The following is a 23,146-nucleotide window of genomic DNA, read 5'->3' as shown; positions in this document are numbered from 1 at the left end:
TTCATCTGTTGGTGGATGCTCGGGCTGCTCTCGCATTTTGGCTATCGGGCACAGTGCTGGTACCAGCATGGGGTATATACCAATCTCTTCAGGACCCTGCTTGTAGTACTTTGGGCGTGTATACCAGAAGTGAGAGTGCTGGAGCCCATGGTAATTGTATTTTTAATTTATTGAGGAACCTCCCTCCTGTCTTCCATAGCAGCTGCAGCCTTTCATATTCCCACCCACGGTGCACGTGGTCTCACATTTCTCCATTTACTCTCAACACTTGTTTTCTGGTTTTTTGACGGTAGCCATTCTAACAGGCACGAGGCAACATACTATGGTTGGATTTGCATTTCTCTAATGATCAGTGATGCAGAACATCTCTTCCATTGCTTATTGCCCATTCAGAGATCTTCTTTGGAGAAACTTCTGCTCAAGTACTTTGCCTACTTTTGAATTGGGTTGTTTGGTTTTCTTTTTCTTTTTCAAGTTTATTTGAGCGTGAATGGGGGTAAGGAGAGACAGAGGGAATCCCAAGCAGGCTGTGCACCATCAGCACAGAGCCTGACGCAGGGCTCGAACTCACGACCCATAAGATCATCACTTGAGCCGAAATCAAGAGTCAGACGCTTGATCAACTGAACCGCCCAGGTGCCCCTGTGTCATTTGGTATTCCGTTGTTGAGTTTAGGAGTTCTCTATGTATTGCGGATATTAATTCCAAATATTAACTCCAAAGGTGCTGGAGACCTTTGTAACCCCAGTCTTCAATATCAGTAGATCAGAACTAAGAAAAAGTTGGTGTGGTTCAGAAGTTGCTAAGAGATTTGGCGTTCTTGATAGATACTTCAGGAAGTGACGAGGATTTGGCTGTGACTCGCAGGCGGGGAGCCTTCCACTTGGGGACTGACCATTTTAATTTGACCTGACTGTGGGGAGTAGCACAGATCCAACGATGGCTTTTCCCAACAGGCTGTGTTGAGCCAGGAAATTGTTAAAGACGGGATAAAGACATCCTTGAAGTGGTTAAAAGCTAAGGAAAAACAGAGAAACTGGGGGTCTTCCGGCAACTAGTATTTTTCAGGGCTCAAAGATGCTGTACTTGGGAACCTCTCTATGAACGTATAGTGGCTAGTCATTAGAACATGTTTGTTTCTTCATAGAAGTACTGTAAGCAATTCTCCCAAACAACGTTCTTTCGCATACTGAGGTGTCACATCTTGGTGGGAGGAGCGAGAATGAGGCACGGTAGCAGAACTGGACCCACTTCGAGCCGTGCCTGAGGGGTGTGCGGACAAAACCGTCTCTCAACCAAACCCCTGGATCGATGCTGACAAGCTGGGCTGGAAGGAAATCCAGGAGGCCCAATTGTAGCTTCCCCGTGGAAAGCTCAAAAGCAACCCATAAAGAGTACCCTGAGGGACCGTCATACTGCCGCATGTCAATTAAACCCTTACAGGCTCTCCTTGGAGAAAATGCAAATGTGCGCACTGCTTGATAGGTCCCTGCTATTTTCATCCCTTATGCAGTGAACACAGGGCTCTCCTGCCCCAAATCTCTCGGTGGTTCCTCAGTACCGCCCAGTGCCTCTCCCCCACACCTGCCACGAAGCCCTAACCCTTGGTGCCCTGTGCTGTCCATCATCCCGGCTTCGTCTGGGGGGGGGGGGGGGCTGCAGAACGCCTATCCATACAGCGCTTCCCCCACATCTCCAGCTCCAGCTTTGGGAAGCACGGACTTCCCACTGAGGCTGATTTAGTGGCTTGCCCGGGGTCACAGTGTCACGCGAGACTATACCACCAACAGCAGACTCTGGAACACCTCATTTGTCGTCCACCAGAACTTGACCTGCCACAGAGTCCGAGGCTAGAGCTACAGATCAGCACTTCCCAGCTATTTACGGGCCGCAGCTTCCGTTTAGGTTTGTGACAGTCTCCCATCTCTGCACAGCCCCTTCCAGGCAGGAGAGTGCCCTAGTGGGGTTTCCCGCTGAGGTGTTCGTGAGTCGGGGCGTGGGCGGGAGGGGAGGGACCGGCACCCGTCAAGCCTAGGGCTTCATAAATAGCGTCAGGTGACCCGGCCCGCAGGCCTCTGAGCCGCTCTCACGACTGGTGCCAAAGCCACCTGCCAAGTACGCTTGTCGCTTTGTGTTTATCTTTAAATCAACCCAAAACCAGTTCACCTTTTTATCTCCCCTCATCTCAGGCCGAGTATTATTTGTGAAACTATGGCTTTGGTATGCTGGGAGACACCTGGTCCTCTAAGATACGTTAAAATGTGAGCAAAACTAGTACAATGTTCTTAAACGTCTTTGAACTGCACTCCACCGGAAGGAAGTCCTCTGGTGGCCGCCAGAAGAACACAGTTTGGGGAAGAAACCGCCTCACTTTATCAGACGCTCGTGATTCAGTCGGTCCTTACGTACCTGCAGGCTGGAGGCAGGACTGTCATTTTTCCGTTGGGGAAACTGAGGCTCAGAGAGTTCAGGGAGTAGTAGTAAGATCACGCAGAGAGGGGGTCATGGGGCTGGGACTGGAACCCAGAGTCTTGACTACCAAAGCAACCCCCGCCTTCCTTCCCCTCTGCCAGGCGAGCCGATGAGCCTTTGGTGGAATCGCCGCGTCTGTCGTCCCCCTGGCCCTAACTCCATCCTTCCTTCCTTCCACAGTCCACCCTGGGCTTCGTGGCCCTCGTGCTGAGCACCCTCCACACGCTCACCTACGGCTGGACCCGTGCCTTCGAAGACAGCCATTACAAGTTCTACCTGCCTCCCACCTTCACGCTCACGCTGCTGGTGCCCTGTGTCGTTATCCTGGCCAAAGCTCTGTTCCTGCTGCCCTGCTTCAGCCGCAGACTCTCCAGAATCCGGAGGGGCTGGGAGAAGGACGGTGCCACCAAGTTTCTGCTGCCGATGGACCACGCCCTGGCCCAGAAGACGAGCCACGTGTGAGGTGCCCGCGTCTGGCCCCAGAAAACCAGACACAGGCAGGACAGTGCCCTGGGCCTGTCGGGGCTGCTTTTCTCGATCGAGCAGGACGGTGACATTGTGCACACATTGGTGGTGTGAGGTCTGAATTCCTGGGACACCAATGTAGGTGGCAACATTCAGAATGGCACACACGTGTGTGTGTGTGATATATATGTTCATGTATATTTCATATATATATACATATATATATATAACAGGATTTGCATTTATATTTAAAGAGTTGAGCCCCTGAGATTTCAACTTGTAGATTGAAAAGCAAGAGCCAGATGTTAGAACAGCAGCTCACACTGTTGGGATCTCTGCAGAAATAGACACACACTCTTTGCACAGAAAAGGCAGTAAGAGGCTCGTACCTTGGTGGATTCCATCCATTTGTGTCCCACTCCCTTTTTGCTGCTTTTCCAAGGCTTTTGTCGAGTTGGAGCCCAAAGGGGGCAGATAAGAGCTCTGCCTGGAGCCTCATGGCATCACAGGGTGGAAGGGTCGCCAGCGAGCAGGGGGTGGGCTCCTCCCTCATTCACCTTCAGCGGCAGCAGGAGGTCAGGCGGTTGCTAGGACCCTGGGGGGTGAGCCTGGTGTCTGTGCCCTGGGAGCAAATTAAAGATGAGTCCTTTGCGGGGTAGGGGGTGCAGGGGGTCGGGGCCGAAGCTGTCCCCTCTAATCCTCCTTGAGCTGGGGAGATTTTTTTTTTTTTTTTTCCTGAAAGTCAGAAGTCACCACAGCGGCTACACATTGATCCTCCTGCAGGAGTGTGAAGTCACCTCCGCGTAGGAGCCACTAATGAACCGTCTTGAGAACAACGGTAATTTTTTTTCCCTCCTTTAAGTTGGTGATGACTGTTCTTCAAACCACTGTGCCTTCTCACCTTTCAGATCATTAGTTTGGATATCTCTTAGGAAGGCCCAGAGCAGGCCCTCTGGAAATCAGTTCGAGGGGGAGGGGGAAACGTAGCAGACAGCCCTCAGCATCACAGCTGAGGCTTTTCTCAGACCCGCCCAGGGCACCGAAGGACTGATTGTCCCCGCTGAACTGGTCCTGTGGAAAAACCTTGGGACCTCATCAGATGCCCTCTGCTGCTGCCAGGCAGAGAACCTGCCAGAAAACCTCACTGGCTCCAAGTTCCACACTGCTCCAGGGAAAACAGGGAGCACGTGGGCAATGGTGACCCCAAGGATCACCAACCCCAGTCAGTTACACTCAGAATGGTTGGGAGGGTCTTTTCTACCAAAGCTGCAAACTCGTCAGACTGCTGCCCCAAAGCACAAGAGGCTGGACCCCAACCAGGGCCGCAGGACACGTGTCCTCGAAGCCCAACCCTTGCTGGTTCCTACTGAAACTGCTGTGATTTCCCCTGTGGATAAATAGCTGTTCTTGGCTGAGCCCCCCGACCCCAGAACCAGGATGATCTGTCCTCTCCACAAAAAAAAAAAAAAAAAAAAAAAAAAAGGGACCTGTAGCCACAGAGGGGACAGGGTCCCAACGGAAGACACGAGTGAGACAAACACTGACCTCTGCTCCAAATGGGGAGTGTGGGTCTTCTGGGCCACAGGTATCTTAGGAGCACAGTCGAGCCAGCAAGTGCTACGAGAAGAGGATGCCCCTGCCTCCCCCAGAGAGGCTTCATGAGCTCATGTCTGCAGAACGCGTTAGGGTCTTTTAGTGAAAAGGGGGTGGAAAAAAAAAAAAAAGCCAAGTGCAAGAGTATCTCATTAGGCCGGTGACTGATGGAGGGAAGGTGGCGCAGGCGAAGCTGTCTGCTTCCTGCAGATGTTTTCCTTCTGCTCCTGCAAGGCTGAGCTGCAGAAGTTTGCCTTCCACATGGGCCCCGATGAAGCGGCGCCGTGATCCTCGGAGATGCTCGCTGAAAAGGAGGCAGGCGAAGCACAGATTCCAGCACTTGCTTAACACAATGAGGGCCCTTCAGTGTCCTGCTGATTGGAAGCAAGGAGAACATGGGCGACTGGGATCCACCAGGATCTCCAACCCCAGGCAGTACTGGTGGCCTGCCTTCTCTGGCCCTCCTCCCTGGGCCCAGGGAATTTCCTTATACCAAAGATGCTGACACACGGCAAATTCTAGCATGTTCCGTCCCCTTCCCTGTCCACTTCCTGCTGCAGGTGCTCCTAAGAGAAGAAAATGGTTCCGAGGTGGGGGTGGCAGGAGGGAGCAGGTGCAGCGGGGGACCCGGCCACCCACCAACTGGACAGTCAACTCATGAAAGGCGGGGCGGGGGGGGGGGGTTGTGTTCTGCCTTGATCTGGTGTCTGCTGCTCTTCCCTACCTCACCAGGCAGCTGGCAACAGCACCCCCCATGAGAGTGGGTCATTCCCTTTCAGCCTGGTAAATTCTATGTGCCTCTGGGTACAAAAGTGCCTGAACCAATGTGCTCCAGAAGTCCTAAATGCCATGGTCTGAGGTTTAAAATCAATGCCATTGAAACAGTCTGTGTATTTTGTGTTTGAAACCTTGTAGGGCTTGTCTAAGAAGCAACAGAAATAAACCCCTAACCTTCTGTGAACTTCAGGCTTTTATTTCTGTCCCGCCGATCACCTGCCCACTCATTTGCGCGTTGGCTCAGTGAGCCTTCTGACTGGCACTTGCTCTGAGGCAATATGCAAGGTGAGTACAGAATGATCTGGGCTAGAGCTCACCTCTGAGGAAGGGTAGACATGAAGATCTTCAGCAACGGGCAAGGAAGGACATGGAGGAGATCCAGGTGACAGTGTGGTGGCGGTGGCAGGATGCAGAGGAGGGGGGATGTGAAAGGGGCATCCAAAGCCCCTTCCTGGAAGGCTTCCTGGAGGGGGTGGTGCCTGTGCTGCGGTCAGAAGGCTGCAGCCTTGAATGCAGGTGAGAGCTGCAGTGCTTCTCAAACTAGAATGTGCACAGGAGCGCATGTGGATCTTGTTCAAACGCAGCTCTGAGTCACGGATCTGGGATGAAGCCGAACCTGTGCATTTCTAAGAAGCTCCCAGGTGCCCTGGATGGTGTTGATCCTCAGGGATCAGGGCTGAGATGGCTTCCTTCGTCCCCCTTGTGCTGCATCTCTGCCCTGTTACCAACTTCCCCAGGACGTTGGTCCCCTGGCTGCCCTGGAGAGCTGTGCCCCTGCACACTGCAGATGTGGCTGCAACCCCTGTTCTCTGAAAGGCAGAAGGAGCAAACGTGCACCCCACCAGAGCCACAGGCTTGCGCTCTGTGTGTTCCATGTGGGATGTCCCCTGGGTGGTCCCACAAGTCGGTCCTGGGTCCATCAAGAAAACAAGAACTCTTCAGAGAACAGCCACCTATCATGCAGTCAACCTTTTGTACTGAAGCAGAACTGGCTTACTGTATAGGGAAGAAAAAACCCATACGCACAAAGCAGTCTAGTGGCTAAAAACCATTTCCTGGGAACAATGACCGAAAGATGGCCTTGAGCCCCTGATAAGAGTTTTCCAAAGAAAGAACCATGGTCAGAAAACAACTTCACTACAATAATTTGCAACAACAAAACAAATCTCATGCTTGGAGTTTTGTTTTTCTGCTCTGTGTCCTTCCACACATCACGGTGAGAGAGTTAAGCTTTAAAAGTGATAGAATGTGGGGCGCCTGGGTGGCGCAGTCGGTTAAGCGTCCGACTTCAGCCAGGTCACGATCTCGCGGTCCGTGAGTTCGAGCCCCGCGTCGGGCTCTGGGCTGATGGCTCAGAGCCTGGAGCCTGTTTCTGATTCTGTGTCTCCCTCTCTCTCTGCCCCTCCCCCGTTCATGCTCTGTCTCTCTCTGTCCCAAAAATAAACGTTGAAAAAAAAAAATTTAAAAAAAAAAAAAAAGTGATAGAATGTCCATTATTAAGTTCTTGTGTGGTTTCACACAAGAACTAAGGGACAACCAGAATAACTCACCTAAGTTTAAGAGAAGATTTATCACTCAGCTACTCGATAAGCTGAATCTTTTCCGAAAGCAATGACGTGGGCCGTTGGAAGTACAGAAGCTTTCTTCTACTGTGTCACTGCCCTGGTGTCTTTACAAAGACGAAGCTAGAACCGTTAGAGCAGCAATTCTCAATCTTACCAGACCAGCACCAACTTTTTCTAATGAATACTTGAAAAACTATTTTTACTAACCTAAAATGAAATTCAGAAATAGAACCTACCTATGCATATACTTTTCAAATCAATATAATAAGGTCTTAATTAAAACATAAAATAGAGGGGCACCTGGGTGGCTCATTTGGTTAAGCGTCTGACTTCGGCTCATGTCATGATCTCACGGGTCGTGACTTCGAGCCCCGCGTCAGGCTCTGTGCTGATAGCTCAGAGTCTGGAGCCTGCTTCGGACTCTGTGTCTCCCTCTCTCTCTGCCCTCCCCAGCTTGCACTCTGTCTCTCGCTCTCAAAAAATAAATAAAAAACGTTAAAAAAATTAAAAAATACATTTATATAAAATGGAAATAATTTACACTAACATATACAATACTGATAATAGTAATTATAATAATCATACAGTAATTGGTTTCAGGAGACATACAATAATACTCAACATTGTTGACCTTCTTTATAACTGACATTTTATTTTTTTAAGTTTATTTATTATGAGAGAGAGAGAGAATCCCAAGCAGGCTCTGCAGTGTCAGTGCAGAACCCGACATGGGGCCTGAACCCACAAACCAGGAGATCATGACCCGAGCCAAAATCAAGAGTCCAATGCTCAACTGACTGAGCCAACCAAGTGTCCCTTTGACATTTTAAAGTAAGGGCTAAAGAGGGGCACCTGGCTGGCTCAGTTGCTTAAGTGGCCACTCTTGATATCAGCTCAGGTCGTGATCTTGGGGTCATGGGATCGAGCCCCATGTTGGGGTCTCCCTGACAGCATGGAGCCTGCTTGGGATGCCCTCTCTCCTCCCTCTGGCCCTTCCCTGCTTGCATCTCTCAAAATAAATAAATAAACTTAAATAAGGGATAAAGGAAGTGTGTGTGTGTGTGTGTGTGTGTGTGCGTGCGCATGCACACGCGTGCACTGAGTGTCTGAAACAGTATTGAATGCTGTGGAGAAGCAACGTGCAGAGCAGTAAGTGTCCACTGAATTTGAAAATAGGGAAACTTTATGGTGAGAATGTCGATGCGGTGTTGGAGGACTGGGGAGGAATGGAGACGCTAAGGAAATGGAGACTAGTTCTGGACAACTCATCCAAGAGTTGGTTATAAAGTGGTAGAGAGAGAGGATTGGTAACTGGGGAGAAATCAAGGGACAGAAAGAGAGCTCGTTTTTTGTTTTTTTTTTTCCATGGTTTTAACCTGAACGTGTTTTGGGTGTTCCTGGAAAAGAACAAGATAAACAGGAGTGGCTGAAGACCAGAGACAGAGACAGAATGGGAATCCCAAGTCCTAGAGGATATGGAAAGAGCACAGGTGGCTTCAGTGAGAAGGAGGAGTGGCCTGTCTTTTAAAACTAGGTTACAAATAATTGTTGGATAAAGTGAAAAAGGAGCTGTCCAGGGAAGCTTAATAGGGGGTTAACCAAATGAAACAACTGGTTTATAACATTTTTTTGTCTAAGGTGAAACGTACTAATTTTGTTTCCTGGAAAGTGTGACAAGTGGAGGTTTTCCCCAGTTAAATTCTGTTGCCCCCACCACTTTCTGTAGTAACTCCAGGTCCTTTATCTGAGTTCAGGTTGACCTCTAATAGTTATGCAAAATTCTTTCGCTTCATGTTTGTGTCTTCTGTCGAGAAATGGGCAGTCACAAATGGAACCTTTGATACACTTCGCAACCAAAAGCCTCTATGTCAATCCTCCCGTAAAGTGAATTATCAACCCCTTGTTTACTGAGTGTTGATTTCATTTACCAGACCAGAAGCCTAGCTTATTTCTATAATTTCTATCATAGGCAGAGCTTACTTTTAAAGGTCTAATCTAGGGGCACCTGGGTGGCTCGGTTGGGCGACAAACTTCGGCTCGGGTCATGATCTCGCAGTCTGTGAGTTCGAGCCCCGTGTCGGGCTCTGGGCTGACAGCTCAGAGCCTGGAGCCTGCTTCGGATTCTGTGTCTCCTACCCCTCCCCTGCTCACGCTCTGTGTCTGTCTCTCAATAATAAATAAACGCTAAAAAAAAATTTTTTTTAATAAAAATAAAAACAGTTAAAACTGTTCCCTTACTAGAGAATTCATTAATGCTTTCACTTCGTGAGGAGTCTTCCTGCTACACAGCAACTAGTTCCTGAACAAAAGACATACTTTTTCAAAAAAATTTTTAATGTTTATTTATTTTTGACAGAGACAGAGCATGAGTGGGGGAGGGGCAGAGAGAGGGAGACACAGAATCCGAAGCAGGCTCCAAGCTGTCAGCACAGAGCCCGACGCGGGGCTCGAACTCACAGACTGCGAGATCATGACCTGAACCGAAGTCGGACGCTCAACCGACTGAGCCACCCGGGCGCCCCAAAAGACATACTTTTAAATGTACTGCTAAACTCTCAGGAGGTAAGAGAAACCACCATGGCAGAAAATAAATGGGAGCATGCACGCACATACAAATAAACAAGACAATGCTGTCCTTGGCTCCTGGCAAAAGCAAATTTAAGTCCTTTCTGGAGAAGAGCAACCTCAGTTCAGACCAACCAATGAAAGCTCCATATCTAAGATCAACAAACCACAGGTGAGAATCAGCAGAGACACAACTCCCAAGGACTTCAAAGAATAGAACTATCCAATAGAGAATAATGATAAACTAAAGGATTAAAAAATAGAATCACAAAAATAAGTAAGAAATAAGGCACAATGAAAGGATTTGATATGATGAAAAATGAAAATTCAGGAATGAAAGATTGTTGGAAACAAACCTAATTTGATGGATTTAACTGCAGGTTGAAGAAAATTAGTGAATTGTAAATTGGAGCTGAAGAAATTACCCAGAATGAAAAAAAAAAAAAAAAAAAGAGAGACAAATAGATAAAAAATACAAAAGAGAGGTTAAAAGTTAAAATGAAAAAGTCTAACATACAAATAAATGGAGCCCCAGGATGAGAGAATGGTAGAGAGGCAAATTTTAAAGAGATAAGGGCTGAGGATTTTCCAAAAGCAATGAAAGACTGAAATCTAAAAAAAGCAGAAAGTGTAATGCATGCCATCAAGCAGGAAAACAAATTTGGAAAATGAAACCACACCCAGACACACTAAGAAGCTCAAAAAGCAGCTGGAGAAAAGTGACAGATTATTTGCAGTTATGAAATTATAACAAACTTAACCAATGGAAATCAGAAAATAGGGATCTAATATCTTGAAAGTGCAGAGAAGAAATGTCAACTTAGAGCAAAACTAATCTTTAAGAAAGAAGGCAAAATAAGGACATTTCAGATATATAAAAATTAGAGAGTTTACCAATAGTTCTGATCTCAAGAACTACTAAAAAGTACACTTCAGATAGAAGGAAAACGATCCCAAACGGGGAACAAAAAAAACAAGAAGGAATGATAAGCAAAGAAATAGTGACCATACAGGTACATCTAAACAAGCCATGTCTATATGAAATAATAATCATGTCCACTTACATGGGTGCTTTTTTAAAAGGCACACTAAAAGACTAGACAACAATGACATGTAAGGTGACTGAGTAAATGATTGAGTTAAAATGTTCTGAGACTCTTGTATCTGTTTGAGAGTGGGAGAAATTACGGACCAATTCAGATTTTGTGAACTAAGCTTGGAAAAATGCCAAAGGTAACCACTAAAAACCTTAAAATATAACATCCAAATCCTAAGGGGAGGAAAAAATGAAATAAAACAAAAATTTCAATTCTTAAAAAAGCAAGAAAAGAAAAATAGCATAGAAAAAGCAGCAGATATCAAAAACAAAAAGCAGATGTTAGAAACAAATCCATCTATATCAATAATCACAATAAATACAAATGCATTAAACTCTTGAGTTAAAAGATAGAGACTGCCAGATCGGATTTTTCAATATAGTTATATGCTATCTACAAGTGGCATACCTAAAAACTAAAGATAAACTATAGATAAACTAAAGATAAACTATAAAGATATAGTTTACTAAAAACTATAGTAAAAAATGTGTTAGGCAAAAACAAACCAAATGAAAGTTGAGGTGGCTAGATTATTATACAAAGTACACTTTATGTCAAAGAACATTATTAGGGATAGAGATAGTCACTGTATAATGATGAAGATTTAAATATTTTAGAATTGTATGTACTTAATAATGCAGCTTCAAAATACATAAAGCAAAAAAAGGGAGGAAATATAGGGAAATTTATCATTACTGGGAGATTGCAACAAACAAAAAGTTGTCTGTGTGTGGGTTTAATTTTTTTTTTTTAATCTCTCAGCAAAATAGGAATAGAAGGGAATTTCCTTAATCCAACAAAGGTAATCTATTAAAACTTTACAGCAAATATTATTCTTAATGGTGAAATGTTAGCAGCAGTTCACTTACAATCAAGAACAAAAATGCTCACGATCACCACTCCTACTTAAGATTGTACCAGAGGAAGGGCTGCCTGGGTGGCTCAGTGGGTTGAGCACCCAACTTCGGCTTAGGTCATGATCTCATGGTTCGTGGGCTCAAGTCCCATGTTGGGCTCTGTGCTGACAGCTCAGAGCCTGGAGCCTGCTTCAGATTCTGTGTCTCCCTCTCTTTCTGACCCACTTGTGCTCTCTCAAAAATAAATAAAACAGGGGCGCCTGGGTGGCGCAGTCGGTTAAGCGTCCGACTTCAGCCAGGTCACGATCTTGCGGTCCGTGAGTTCGAGCCCCGCGTCGGGCTCTGGGCTGATGGATCAGAGCCTGGAGCCTGTTTCCGATTCTGTGTCTCCCTCTCTCTCTGCCCCTCCCCCGTTCATGCTCTGTCTCTCTCTGTCCCAAAAATAAATAAACGTTGAAAAAATAAATAAATAAATAAATAAATAAAACATTAAAAAAAAAAAAAAAAAGAATTGTGCCAGAGGTACTAGCCAATGCGAAAGAAGAAAATAGTACATGAAACAAATGGTATATATAGAACAAGAGAAAAAGACACAAAACTCATTATTTACAAGTAATAATTTCCTATACTGGAAACCCGAAAGAATCTACAAATCTTTATAGGTAATAAGAGAGTTTAGCTATTCTTCTTCTTCTTCTTCTTCTTCTTTTTTTTTTTTTTTGAAGGGAGAAAGAGCAAATTGGGGGGGGGGGGGAGGGGCAGAGGGAGAGGGAGGATGTTAAGCAGGCTCCATGCCCAGCTTGGAGCTGACTGGGAGCAGGGAGAGGGTGGGGGAGGGCGCCTTGATTTTAGACCATGGTGAGATGATTTGAGCTGAAATCAAGAGTCAGATGCTTAACCAACTGAGCCACTCAGGTGCCCTGAGAGTTTAGCTATTCTTTTTATTTAAAGGTTTTTTTTTAATATTTTTTTTACTGATTTTGAGAGAGATGGAGGGAAGGGCAGAGAGAGGGAGAGAATCCCAAGCAGGCTCCATGCTGTCAACACAGAGCCTGACACAGGGCTCGACCCCACAAACCTCGAGATCACGACCCAAGGTGAAATCAAGAGTCAGACACTTAACCAACTGAGCCACCCAGGTACCCTGAGCTATTCTTAAATACGTTTGAATAACTAAAGGAAATCATGTCTAAATAACTATGGAGAAGCATGAGAATGATCCCTCACCAAACAGTATCAACAAAGAGACAGGAACTGACCATGCTGGACCTTGAATCCTGGACTTTCCAGGGTCCAGAACTATGAGGAAATTAATTTGTTTATGCCACCCAGTCTATGGTATTTGTTATGGAAGCCTGAGGGAGGCCAGAAGGCAGAAAGATGACATATTTAAACTGCTGAAAGACAAAGAGAGTCAACCAAGAATTCTAAATCCAGCAAAACTATACTTGCCATATGAGGGACAAGGAGATTCACTTCAACATGACAGTGTGAGGAGCTCCACTGACCACTCCCTAATGAAACTGGTGAAAATTAGTTTTTAAACCAAGCATTTAAGGCATCTGGAAATGGTCTTTAGCAAATCACAAATGACAAAACATAGAAGAAAATCTACCCCCCAAAATTGGTAAGAAAGGCAAGTGTGTGGTGTCTGAACCAAGACCTCTCCCTCTCTGCCTCTTCCAGCTCGGTAAGGTGAACACTCCAGAATGCTGTAGCCAAGAACCTCAGGCCACCAGCTGAAGCAGGTAAAGAGCTCTCTTCCCAGGAGAAGCAGAACTTCAGGGCTTCCCATTGTATCCCCAGCTTCCTATGGCTGAGGCTAATTCCAAGCAAGTACTGTTGAGAGGTGCAGCCTCCTTTCTTCTGCTCAGCCCCCACTCGTAGAACAGAGGCCCCTACCTTGGGTGTGGCATGCTGAGAATACTGGGCCCCCAATTACCCTTGTTCCAGCTCATGAGGTAGTGGCTCCATGCCAGGAGAGGCAAACCAAAGAGACTTCAGGCTGCTGCCACCACCCTACAGTCATCACTCAGCTCCTAGAGCTGGACTCAAAAGCTTGCCATTGTTCCCACCCATAGCTCTAGAGCCCTGGCTCAGCGATTTGTCTAAGCCAGAGAAGCAGGCTATAAAATGGGAGAGCTCCTAATCTTTTCCCAAAGGAACTGACTTCATTTTCAACAGAGCATGGAGAAGTTCAAACCTAAGGGCGCTGTCAAGAACACTGGAGGTTTTGAAAAAAGGCAACGGGGAGATTTCATGGATTTTTAAGAAAATACAGCCTAGCTGTCAGCTGGCTAGTTTACAAGAGAACCATGGAGAGAGATGGCGGGAAGGAACCCTCCTGGGGTCAGAACAAATATCAAACACAGAGCTTAGAAGCTACTCCTTCTAAGGAGCCACACTTTGATTGGATTAGTCTGTAGAACAATTTGTGCCCCAGGGCATTACTGGAAACAATAGAGCAATCATCTAGCAGTTAGTGGAGTTTAACAGCTAGACTGTGGTCAGGGAAAGAAGAAGAACCCTACCAACACCACTGTCATCCCAAGGGAACTGTGGGTATTTCCAAGTTGGAAATACACTGTACAGCAGGGAGGAAATAGATGTCATTAAAATAATCCACTCACTAAAAAGCAAACAAGCAAATAAAAATAAAATAAAAATAAAAAGCCCTGGGTGTGTGTGTGTGTGTGTGTGTGGCGGGGGAGGGGAGGAGTTATACACTACCTAAAATGTCTAAGTTTCCAACAGAAAATTAGGAGGCATGCAAGAAACAGGAAAATACAACCCATACCTTGTGAAAAAATAATAAGGCAACAAAAACTGCCTGTGAAAATGACCAGATACCAGATTTCACAGAAAAAACTTCCAAATACCCATTAGAAATATGTTCAAATATGAAAGAAATGAACATATTCACAGGTAAACAAAAACTAATATTATTAGTATATATATAATTTATATAATAAATATAATTAATATAATATAATATATAATATAATATAATATAATATAATATAATAAGAGATAATTCATCACTAGCATAGCTGCTATTACAAGACATACGAAAGGGAGTCCTTCAGGACAAATTAATAGGACACTAGGTAATAACTCAAATCCACATGAAGAAATAAAGAACACTGGTAAAGGTAACTACAGAGATAGATACACAAATACACCCTTTATTTGTAACTCTTTCTCTCATCTTGTCACCGAGACCCCAAGACCTGGCCTGCGTACCTGCTTGTACCCACTGACCTTTGACCCACATTTTTCCTCAAGCCCTTCTTCCTAGCTTATCTCTGAATTCAGGCAAAAGACCCTACAGGTGTAACATCCCAGTGATGGAAACCAAAACTATCCCTCAAGCAATAATGACTGGATTTTGTTCAACAACTCACCTGGTGTAGTTTCTGTGATTCACCAAGGAGTGGATACATATTAGTTTGTTTGCAATCTGAAAGACAACACAAAGCAATAATTACATATCTGTGTTGATGGGCACACAGTGTATAATGATGTAATTTGTAAAACAGCACAAAGGAGGGAGGACAGAATAAACAGGAGCAACGTTACTGAAATGAAGTTACTATTGAAACCAAGTTGGTTACAAGTTGGTTATTAACCCAAACTAAATGGTTATAAGGTAATATATCAATTAGAAGTCCCAACACAACCAATAAGAAAATAAGTTAAAATATATAGTAAAAGAAATGACAAGGGAATTGAAATTGCACACTAGAGGGGCGCCTGGGTGGCGCAGTTGGTTAAGCGCCCGACTTCAGCCAGGTCACGATCTCGCGGTCCGTGAGTTCGAGCCCCGCGTCGGGCTCTGGGCTGATGGCTCAGAGCCTGGAGCCTGTTTCCGATTCTGTGTCTCCCTCTCTCTCTGCCCCTCCCCCGTTCATGCTCTGTCTCTCTCTGTCCCAAAAATAAATAAACGTTGAAAAAAAAATTTAATAAAAAAAAAAAAAGAAATTGCACACTAGAAAATGTCTATTTAACACAAGAGAAAGAAAGAATGGAGAAACCGAGGAATAAAAAAGAAGACAGAAAACAAATAGCAAGATGGCAGTCATTAATCCTACCTTATCAGTAATTACATTAAATGTAAAAAGATTTAAAATTCCAGTTAAAAGGCAGAGATTGGCAGAACGAATTTGGTTTTATATGACCCAACTATCTGTTGGCTGCAGAGGCACACAGTAGACTCAAAGTCACAAAGAGGTGGAAGTAAAAGGATGGAAAAAGATACACTGGGCAAACAGTACAAAAAAACAGAACTATATCATGAAAGACTATACAATAAAAGACTACCAGACTTTAAGACAATATTTGTTACTGGAGACAACACTTCATAGTAATAAGCATCAACCTATCAAGAATTTATAACAGTTATAAGCATATATGCACCTAACAATAAAAATGCATCAAGTAAAAACTGTCAGAATTGAAGAGAGAAACAGACCACTCAACAATAATAGTTGGAGACTTAAAGAGCCCATTTTCAGTGACGAGTAGAAAATCTTGATAAAAGATCAATAAAGAAATGAAAGAATTGAACAATATTATAAGCCAACAAAACACATATCTATAGAACACTCCATCCAACAACAGCAGAATATACGTTCTCAAGTACACATGGAACATTTTCCAGGACAGACTATGCAATAGGCTACAAAACCAGTCTCAATACATTTTAAAAGACTGAAATACAAAGTATGTTCTCCAACCACGGTGGAATAAAACTGGAAAACAACAGAAAAACACTTTGGGAATTCACAAATATGTGGAAATTAAGCAACATACCAGCTGGGCAAAGAACACATAACAAGTAGAAATTAGAAAATAATTTAAGATGAATGAAAACAAAACCACAATATACCAAAGCTTATAGGATACAGCTAAAGCAGTGCTTAGAGAAAAATTATAGGTATAAATACTTATATTTAAAAAGAAGAAATAGGGGTATCTGGGTGGCTCTGCCGGTTAAGTGTCCGACTCTTGATTTTGGTTCAGGTCATGATCACACAGTAATGAGATCAAGCCCCACATCGGACTCTACACTGCCAACAGCACGAAGCCTGCTTGGGATACTCTCTCTCCCTGTCTCTCTGCCCCTCCCCTGCTCTCTTTCTCTCTCACTCACACATTCTCCCTCAAATTAAACTTAAATAAATACACACATACATACACACATACAAACATCTCAAATCAGTAACCTAAGAAACTAAAAAAGCAAAAGCAAAGGAAACCCATAAAAAGTAGAAGAAAGGAAAATAAGAAAAGAGAGTGGAAATAAGGAAAACAGAAAAGAGAAAAACAATAGAGAAAAACAATTCACAAAACAAAAAAATCGATTCTTTAAAAAGATCAGCAAAATGGACAAACCTAGACTGAGCAAGAAAAACAGAAAGAAACCTTAAATTACTAAAACCAGAAATGAAAGTGGATACATCACTACCAACCTTCCAGAAATAAAATAGATTATAAGAGAATACTATGAGCAATTGTCTGCCAACAAATTAGATAGATTTCTAGGACAAATTCCTAGAAAGTCACAAACTACTGACACCAAGTCAAGAAGAAAATCTGAACAACCTATAACAGGTAAAAAGATTGAGTTAGTGATCAAAAAAACTTCCTACAAAGAAAAGACCTAGAGAAGGAGGCTCCACCAGTAAATTCTAACTAATTTTAAAGAAAAATTAATCATAATCCTTCACAAATACTTTCAAGACATAGAAAATATGAGACATTTCCTGTTATGGGTTGAACTGTGTTCCCCCCAAATTCACATGTTGAAGTTCTAATCCCCAGTACCTCAAAATGTGACCTCATGTGAAGATGGGGTCTTTATGTTTTCTTTTTAATATTTACTTATTTTTAAGAGAGACCAAGCGCAAGCAGGGTAGGGACAGAAAGAGAGGGAGACAGAGAATCCGAAGCAGGCTCCAGGCTCTGAGCTGTCGGCACAGAGCCTGATGCGGGTCTTAAACTCACAAACCGCAAGATCATGACCTGAGCCAAAGTTGGAAGCTCAACCAACTAAGCAACTGAGGCACTGGAGATGGGATCTTTACAGAGGAAGTAAGTTAAAGTAAGGTCATTAGGGTGGGCCCTAATCTGACTTATGTCCTTATAAAAAGGGGAAATTTGGATAGATGTACACATAGAAGGAAGATGATATGAAGGTTCACAGGAAGAAGATGGCCATCGACAAGCCAAGGAGACAGGCCTGAATAGATCCTTCCCTGGCCATCTCAGAAGGATACAATCCTGCTGCCACCTTGATTTTAGATTTCTAGACCTAGGAGAACTATGAGACTATATGAGTCAAGAACTATAAGACAATGAATTTTTATTGGTCAAGCCGCCCAGGTTGTAGTACTTTGTTACTACAGCAGCCTATCTAATACACTAATACACTTACTTCCCAGCTCCATCTAGGTAGCCATTATCACCCTGACAATGAAACCAGACAAAGGCATCACAAGAAAACTACAGATCAATACCCTTTATAGATATTGACACTCAAAACAAATCCTTAATAAAATACTAGAAAACTGAACCCAGTAACATATTAAAAAATGTTACAAATCATGGCCAAGTAGAAAAATCAATGCCATATGCCATATTAATGGAATTAAGAACAAAAATCACATAACCATCTCACTAGATGTGTAAAAAAGCATGTGAAAAACCCAACACTTTTTCATGGTAAAGATACAGGATAAATTAAGTATAGAAGGAAACTTCTTCAGCCTGATAAAGGGCTTATATGAAATATCCCTACCTAACATCATAGTTGATGGCGAAAGACTGGATGCCTTTTTCCTAAGATGAAGAGGAAGACAAGGATGACCTTGTCTTGTCTTACGAGTCTCACCAAATTGTACTGGAGCCCTAGCCTGGACAACTGGGTAAGAAAAGACATACATAAAAGGCATCCAGATTGGAAAGGAAGAAGTAAATTATCTCTATTTACAGATGACATGATCTGTATATAGAAAATTCTAAGGAATCTACTAAAAGAGCTAATAAATGAATTCAGCAAGGCTTCAGGATAGAAGATCAATACATAAAAATTAGTTGTACTTATCTGAGCAATGAACAATACAAAAATGCAATTAAGTAAACAATTCCAGTAGTAGTATCATCAAAAATACTAGAATACTTAAGAATAAATTTAACTCAAGAAACAAGAAAAATCTCAAATTAGCAATCTAACATTGCACCTAGAGGAACTAGAAGAAGAACAAAGATAGCCCGAAGTGATCAGAACAGAAGCAAAAGAAATACATAGAGGCCAAACAAACAAAAAATAGGAGAAAAAAAAGTGTAAAAAAAATCAGTGAAACCAGGAAACCAGGATTTGGTTATTTTAAAAGATAAATACAATTGATCAGTCCTTAGCCAGACTCATCAAGAAAAAAAGAGAAAGGACCCAAATAAATAAAATCAGAAATGAAAGAGAAGTAACAATTAACATACAAGGGACTATAAGAAAATAGTACAAAAAAAATATCTGCTGACAAATTGGACAACCTAGAAGAAATGGATATATGCCTAGAAACATACAGTCTTTCAAACTGAATTAGGAAGAAACAAAATCTGATTCATTACTGATTACTGCTAATGAAATAAATTGGTAATCAAAAGCTACCAAAAAATAAAGTCCAGGGCCATATGGATTCACAAGTGAATTCTACCAAACATTTAAAGAAGAATTAATACCTTTTCTCTTCTAACTATTCCCATAAAGAGGAAGGAAAGCTTTGAAATACATTCTATGAGACCAGCATTACCCTGATACCAAAACCAAACAAAGACACCACAAAAACAAAAAGAAAGCTACAGGCCAACATCCCTAGTGAACACAGATGCAAATGAGCCTCAACAAAATATTAACAAGCTGCATTCAACAATACATTCATCACAATCAAGTGGGATTTATTCCAGGATGGCAAAGATGATTCAATATTTGCAGGTCAATCAATGTAATACATCACATCAACAAAATGAAGGATAAAAATCATACGATCATCCCAATACAGAAAAAGCACTTGACAAAATCCAACATCCTTTCCTGACAAAAACTCTAAACAAAGTGGGTTTAGAGGGACCATACCCCAACATAATAAAGGCCATATAGGAAAAACTTACAGCTAACATCATATTAAAAAAAATATGATATTAAAAATGGTTAAAAAAGTGAGAGGTTTTCCTTTAAGGTCAGGAACAAGACCAGAATGCCCACTCTCACCACTTTTATTCAACTAGTACTAGGAGTCCTAGCCATGGCAATCAGACAAGAAAAAGGAATTAAAAGCATCAAAATTGGTAAGGAAGAAGTGAAACTGTCACTATTTGGAGATGACATGACACTATAAATAGAAAATCCTAAAGACTCCACAAAAAAACTACCAGAAGTAACAAACGAATTCAATAAGGTTGCAGGATACAAAATACCCAGAAATCAACAGTGTTTTAATATCCTAGTAACAAAGTAGCAGAATCAGAAATTAAGAAAACAGTCCCATTTACAATTGCACCAAAAATAATAAAATACCTAGGAATCAACTTAACCGACTAAGTTAAAGACTAAAACTATAAAATACTGATGGGAAACAATTGAAGACAACACAAATGGAAAGATATTTCATGCTCACGGATTAAAAGCATTAATATTGTTAAAATGCCCGTACTACCCAAAGCAATCTACAGATTCCATGCGATCCCTATCAAAATACTAACGCATGATCTCGCAGTCTGTGGGTTTAAGCCCTGCATTGGACTCTGTGACAACAGCTCAGAGCCTGGAGCCTGCTTCAGATTCTGTGTCTCCTTCTCTCTCTGCTCCCTCCTCCACTTGCGCTCTCAGTCTCTCTCTCTCTCTCAGGATAAAATAAACATTGAAAAAAAAAAAAAAAAAGAAGTACGAACCAGTTACGCAAGTGGCCAAAACTGCAAGATTTTATAAGAAATCTATGTCGACCATTTGCACAATATTAAAGAAGAGAAGAAATAAGGGGCCTAGATACAGCAAAAGGAGTCATGAGAATATCAAAGCAATGGCCACGTGTTCTGGAAGATGTAGCAAAGTTGCTTCTGGTTTGGATAAAGGAGAAGCAACTAGGAGGTGATACTGTGACCGAGAACTTTACCTGCGAGAAGGCAAAGGCCTTGTGTGCTGACCTAGTAAATAAACTGCCAGGTGCGTCAACAGAAAACGAGGAAGGCTTCAAGGCAAGCAGGGGATGGTTTGATAACTTTAAGAGAAGTGGCTTCCGTAGCGTTGTGAGGCACCGAGAGAGTGCGAGTTTGGACGCTAAGGCAGCTGAGGCGTTCGCTATCAAGTTCCAGAAGCTCATGGTTTCTGAATGTTACCTGCAGAAGCAAGTTTTTAACTACGATTAGATGGGGCTTTTTTGGAAAAAGATGTCAAAGAGGACCTACATTACAGAAGAAGACAATGCAGTGCCCGGTCACAAGCCCGTGAAAGACCATCTCACCCTCCTGTTTGTGCTAAGGCAAGCAGGGATTTCAAAGTCAAGCCCCTGCTCCTGTATCATTCCAAGAATCCATGAGCCTTCAGGAAATGCAAGGTGCAGAAGAGCCAGTTAAACGGTCTGTGGAGGTCCAACAGCAAGGCTTGGGTCACTTATATCTTGTTCGTGGTGGATCAGCGAGGTCTTCGGCCCTGCAGTGAAGAAATACCTTTTAGAAAAGAATTTGCCATTCAAAGCCTTGCTGGTTACGGATAATGCTCCTGTTCCTCCTTCAGGCTCTTAAAGCAATTTACTGGAGGAATTTGAGTTCATTAGAGTCAAGTTCCTTCCTCCCAACACCACTCCAATCCTCTAGCCCATGGAACAGCAAGTCATTTCGAACTTTCAAAAGCTTTACACCAAAGTACTATGTCAGTGATGCTTCGAGGTGACCGAAGGAACAAACCTCACCTTCCAAGAGTTTTGGAAAAATCATTTCCACATCACGAACTGCCTCAAGATCATCGATGAAGCCTGGAATGGGGTTACCAAGAAAGAGAATCTTCAACTCTGCTTGGAGAAAACTGTGGCCTGATTGTGTTCTTGCCTTCTTAGAGGGGCTTGCCATGAACACGAAGCCACCCGTTGTCAATGAAATTGTGTCTTTGGGGAAGACCATGGGACTGGAGGTGAATGAGGACGACATTCAAGAGCTGGTGGAGGAAGATAGGCAGAAGCTGGCCACCGACAAACCAATGGAGATGTCGTCTGCAGAGGAGGAGGAGAAAAAGGTAGAGGAATCCCTCACTTCAAACGAGATCAGGGAGATGTGTGAAATGTGGGAAACAGCGCAAAATCTTGTAGAAAAGCACCACCCGTATAAGTCTGTAGTAGTGCGAGCAATGAATCTGTTTAACGACAATGCAATGTCACATTTCCGCGAAATCCTCAAAAGGAGGCCAAAGCAAGTGTCATTGGATAGGTTCCCTGGTAAGTTGTACAAAAAGAAAAAGTTGCACAAAAAAGAAAAAGATTCATAGAGAGCAGTGATTCCATTAGTGATAGTGAAAGCTGTCCTACACAATAACCCTCCTCTCTCATCTCCCTCACACCAGCCACAAAGGTTTTCAAAGGCAAGTGCAGGTTAATTTATTTTTCTTACTATTTTCTATTTTCTTTATTTCTATATTACAGTATTTTAATCATTTTATATGAATATTTTTGGGTTGTGGAACGAATCATCTGAGTTTCCATTATTTATTGGGAAATTCGCTTTGATAGACAAGTGCTTGGATTACAAGCATGTTTCCAGAATGAATTATGCTTGCAAACCAAGGTTTTACTGTATTTTTATTTATTATGATTTTTAAAGTAGGCTCCACGCCCACTGTGGGGCTTGAACTCACAACCCTGAGATCAAGAGTCAGTTGGGGTGCCTGGGTGGCTCAGTCGGTTAAGCGTCCAACTTCAGCTCAGGTCACAATCTCGCGGTCCGTGAGTTCGAGCCCCCTGTTGGGCTCTGGGTTGACGGCTCAGAGCCTGGAGGCTGCTTCCGATTCTGTGTCTCCCTCTCTCTCTGCCCCTCCCCTGTTCATGCTCTGTCTCTCTCTGTCTCAAAAATAAATAAAACGTTAAAAATAAAAAAAAAAAAGAGTCAGTTGCTCTATTGACTGAGCCATCCAGGCACCCCACTAGGTAAATTTTACGATATGTGAATTATAACCCAGCTAAAAGAAAGAAAATGATTCAGAAGTAAATGGGAAGAAATTTTAAGAATACCATAACCAATTTAATCAACATTCTCCTTATATGGGTTCAGAAGAGTGATTTATGATGAAACTGCTTTTCAAATAAACTGAGAAGAGAGCATTATGTCATTTTTTTAATCTAAAGTAATTTGCCTTTTATTGTTGCACCAAAATCATGTTACATCTTACATGGCTTCTTAGAGTCGGTGGAATATGGCATGACCAACGTGGCATTGCAGGTTACTGGGGAAAAGGAGGTAATGATAATAAATGGTTCTTGGCAAATTGATTACATATGTGGAGAAAAAATCCCACCTCACACCATTTACTAAAAACAATTCCAGATAAAGACTCAAGCTTCAAAGGTAAAACATTAACACTTAAAGGAGAAAGTACAGAACATCTTTATGACAAAGGGGCAGAGAAAGACTCCAACAAGACACAAAAGGCACTAAGCGTAATAGAAAACAATATAGGCAACTACACTGTGAATTTTCTTAAGCCACTGAATTG

At 42.9% G+C, this 23,146-nt stretch overlaps 1 protein-coding gene and 1 long non-coding RNA gene across 4 annotated transcripts in view; one reads left to right on the top strand and one right to left on the bottom strand.

Annotated features, from left to right (window-relative positions):
* Window positions 1-5,491, top strand: part of STEAP3 (STEAP3 metalloreductase) — a 52,712-nt gene extending 47,221 nt beyond the window's left edge. For all 3 annotated transcript variants that reach the window (XM_040474868.1, XM_040474871.1, XM_040474870.1), the window contains exons 5-6: window positions 2,653-4,381; window positions 4,421-5,491. In XM_040474868.1, the coding sequence (XP_040330802.1) occupies window positions 2,653-2,934 (282 nt within the window). In that variant the 3' untranslated portion in view covers window positions 2,935-4,381; window positions 4,421-5,491. The remainder of the gene's footprint in view (window positions 1-2,652; window positions 4,382-4,420) is intronic.
* A 139-nt stretch (window positions 5,492-5,630) lies between these two features.
* Window positions 5,631-21,821, bottom strand: LOC121030442 (uncharacterized). The gene is made up of 5 exons (XR_005790200.1): window positions 20,910-21,821; window positions 20,562-20,784; window positions 14,796-14,851; window positions 6,858-6,992; window positions 5,631-6,109 (listed from the first exon to the last, which is right to left on the bottom strand). It is a non-coding gene; the product is annotated as an uncharacterized LOC121030442 (long non-coding RNA).
* Window positions 21,822-23,146: the final 1,325 nt, after the last annotated feature.

Source organism: Herpailurus yagouaroundi, unplaced genomic scaffold, assembly GCF_014898765.1.
Source record: "Herpailurus yagouaroundi ecotype Mexico unplaced genomic scaffold, PumYag 140, whole genome shotgun sequence".
NCBI lineage: Eukaryota > Metazoa > Chordata > Mammalia > Carnivora > Felidae > Herpailurus > Herpailurus yagouaroundi.
This window is presented reverse-complemented; position numbering and strand designations above follow the sequence as displayed.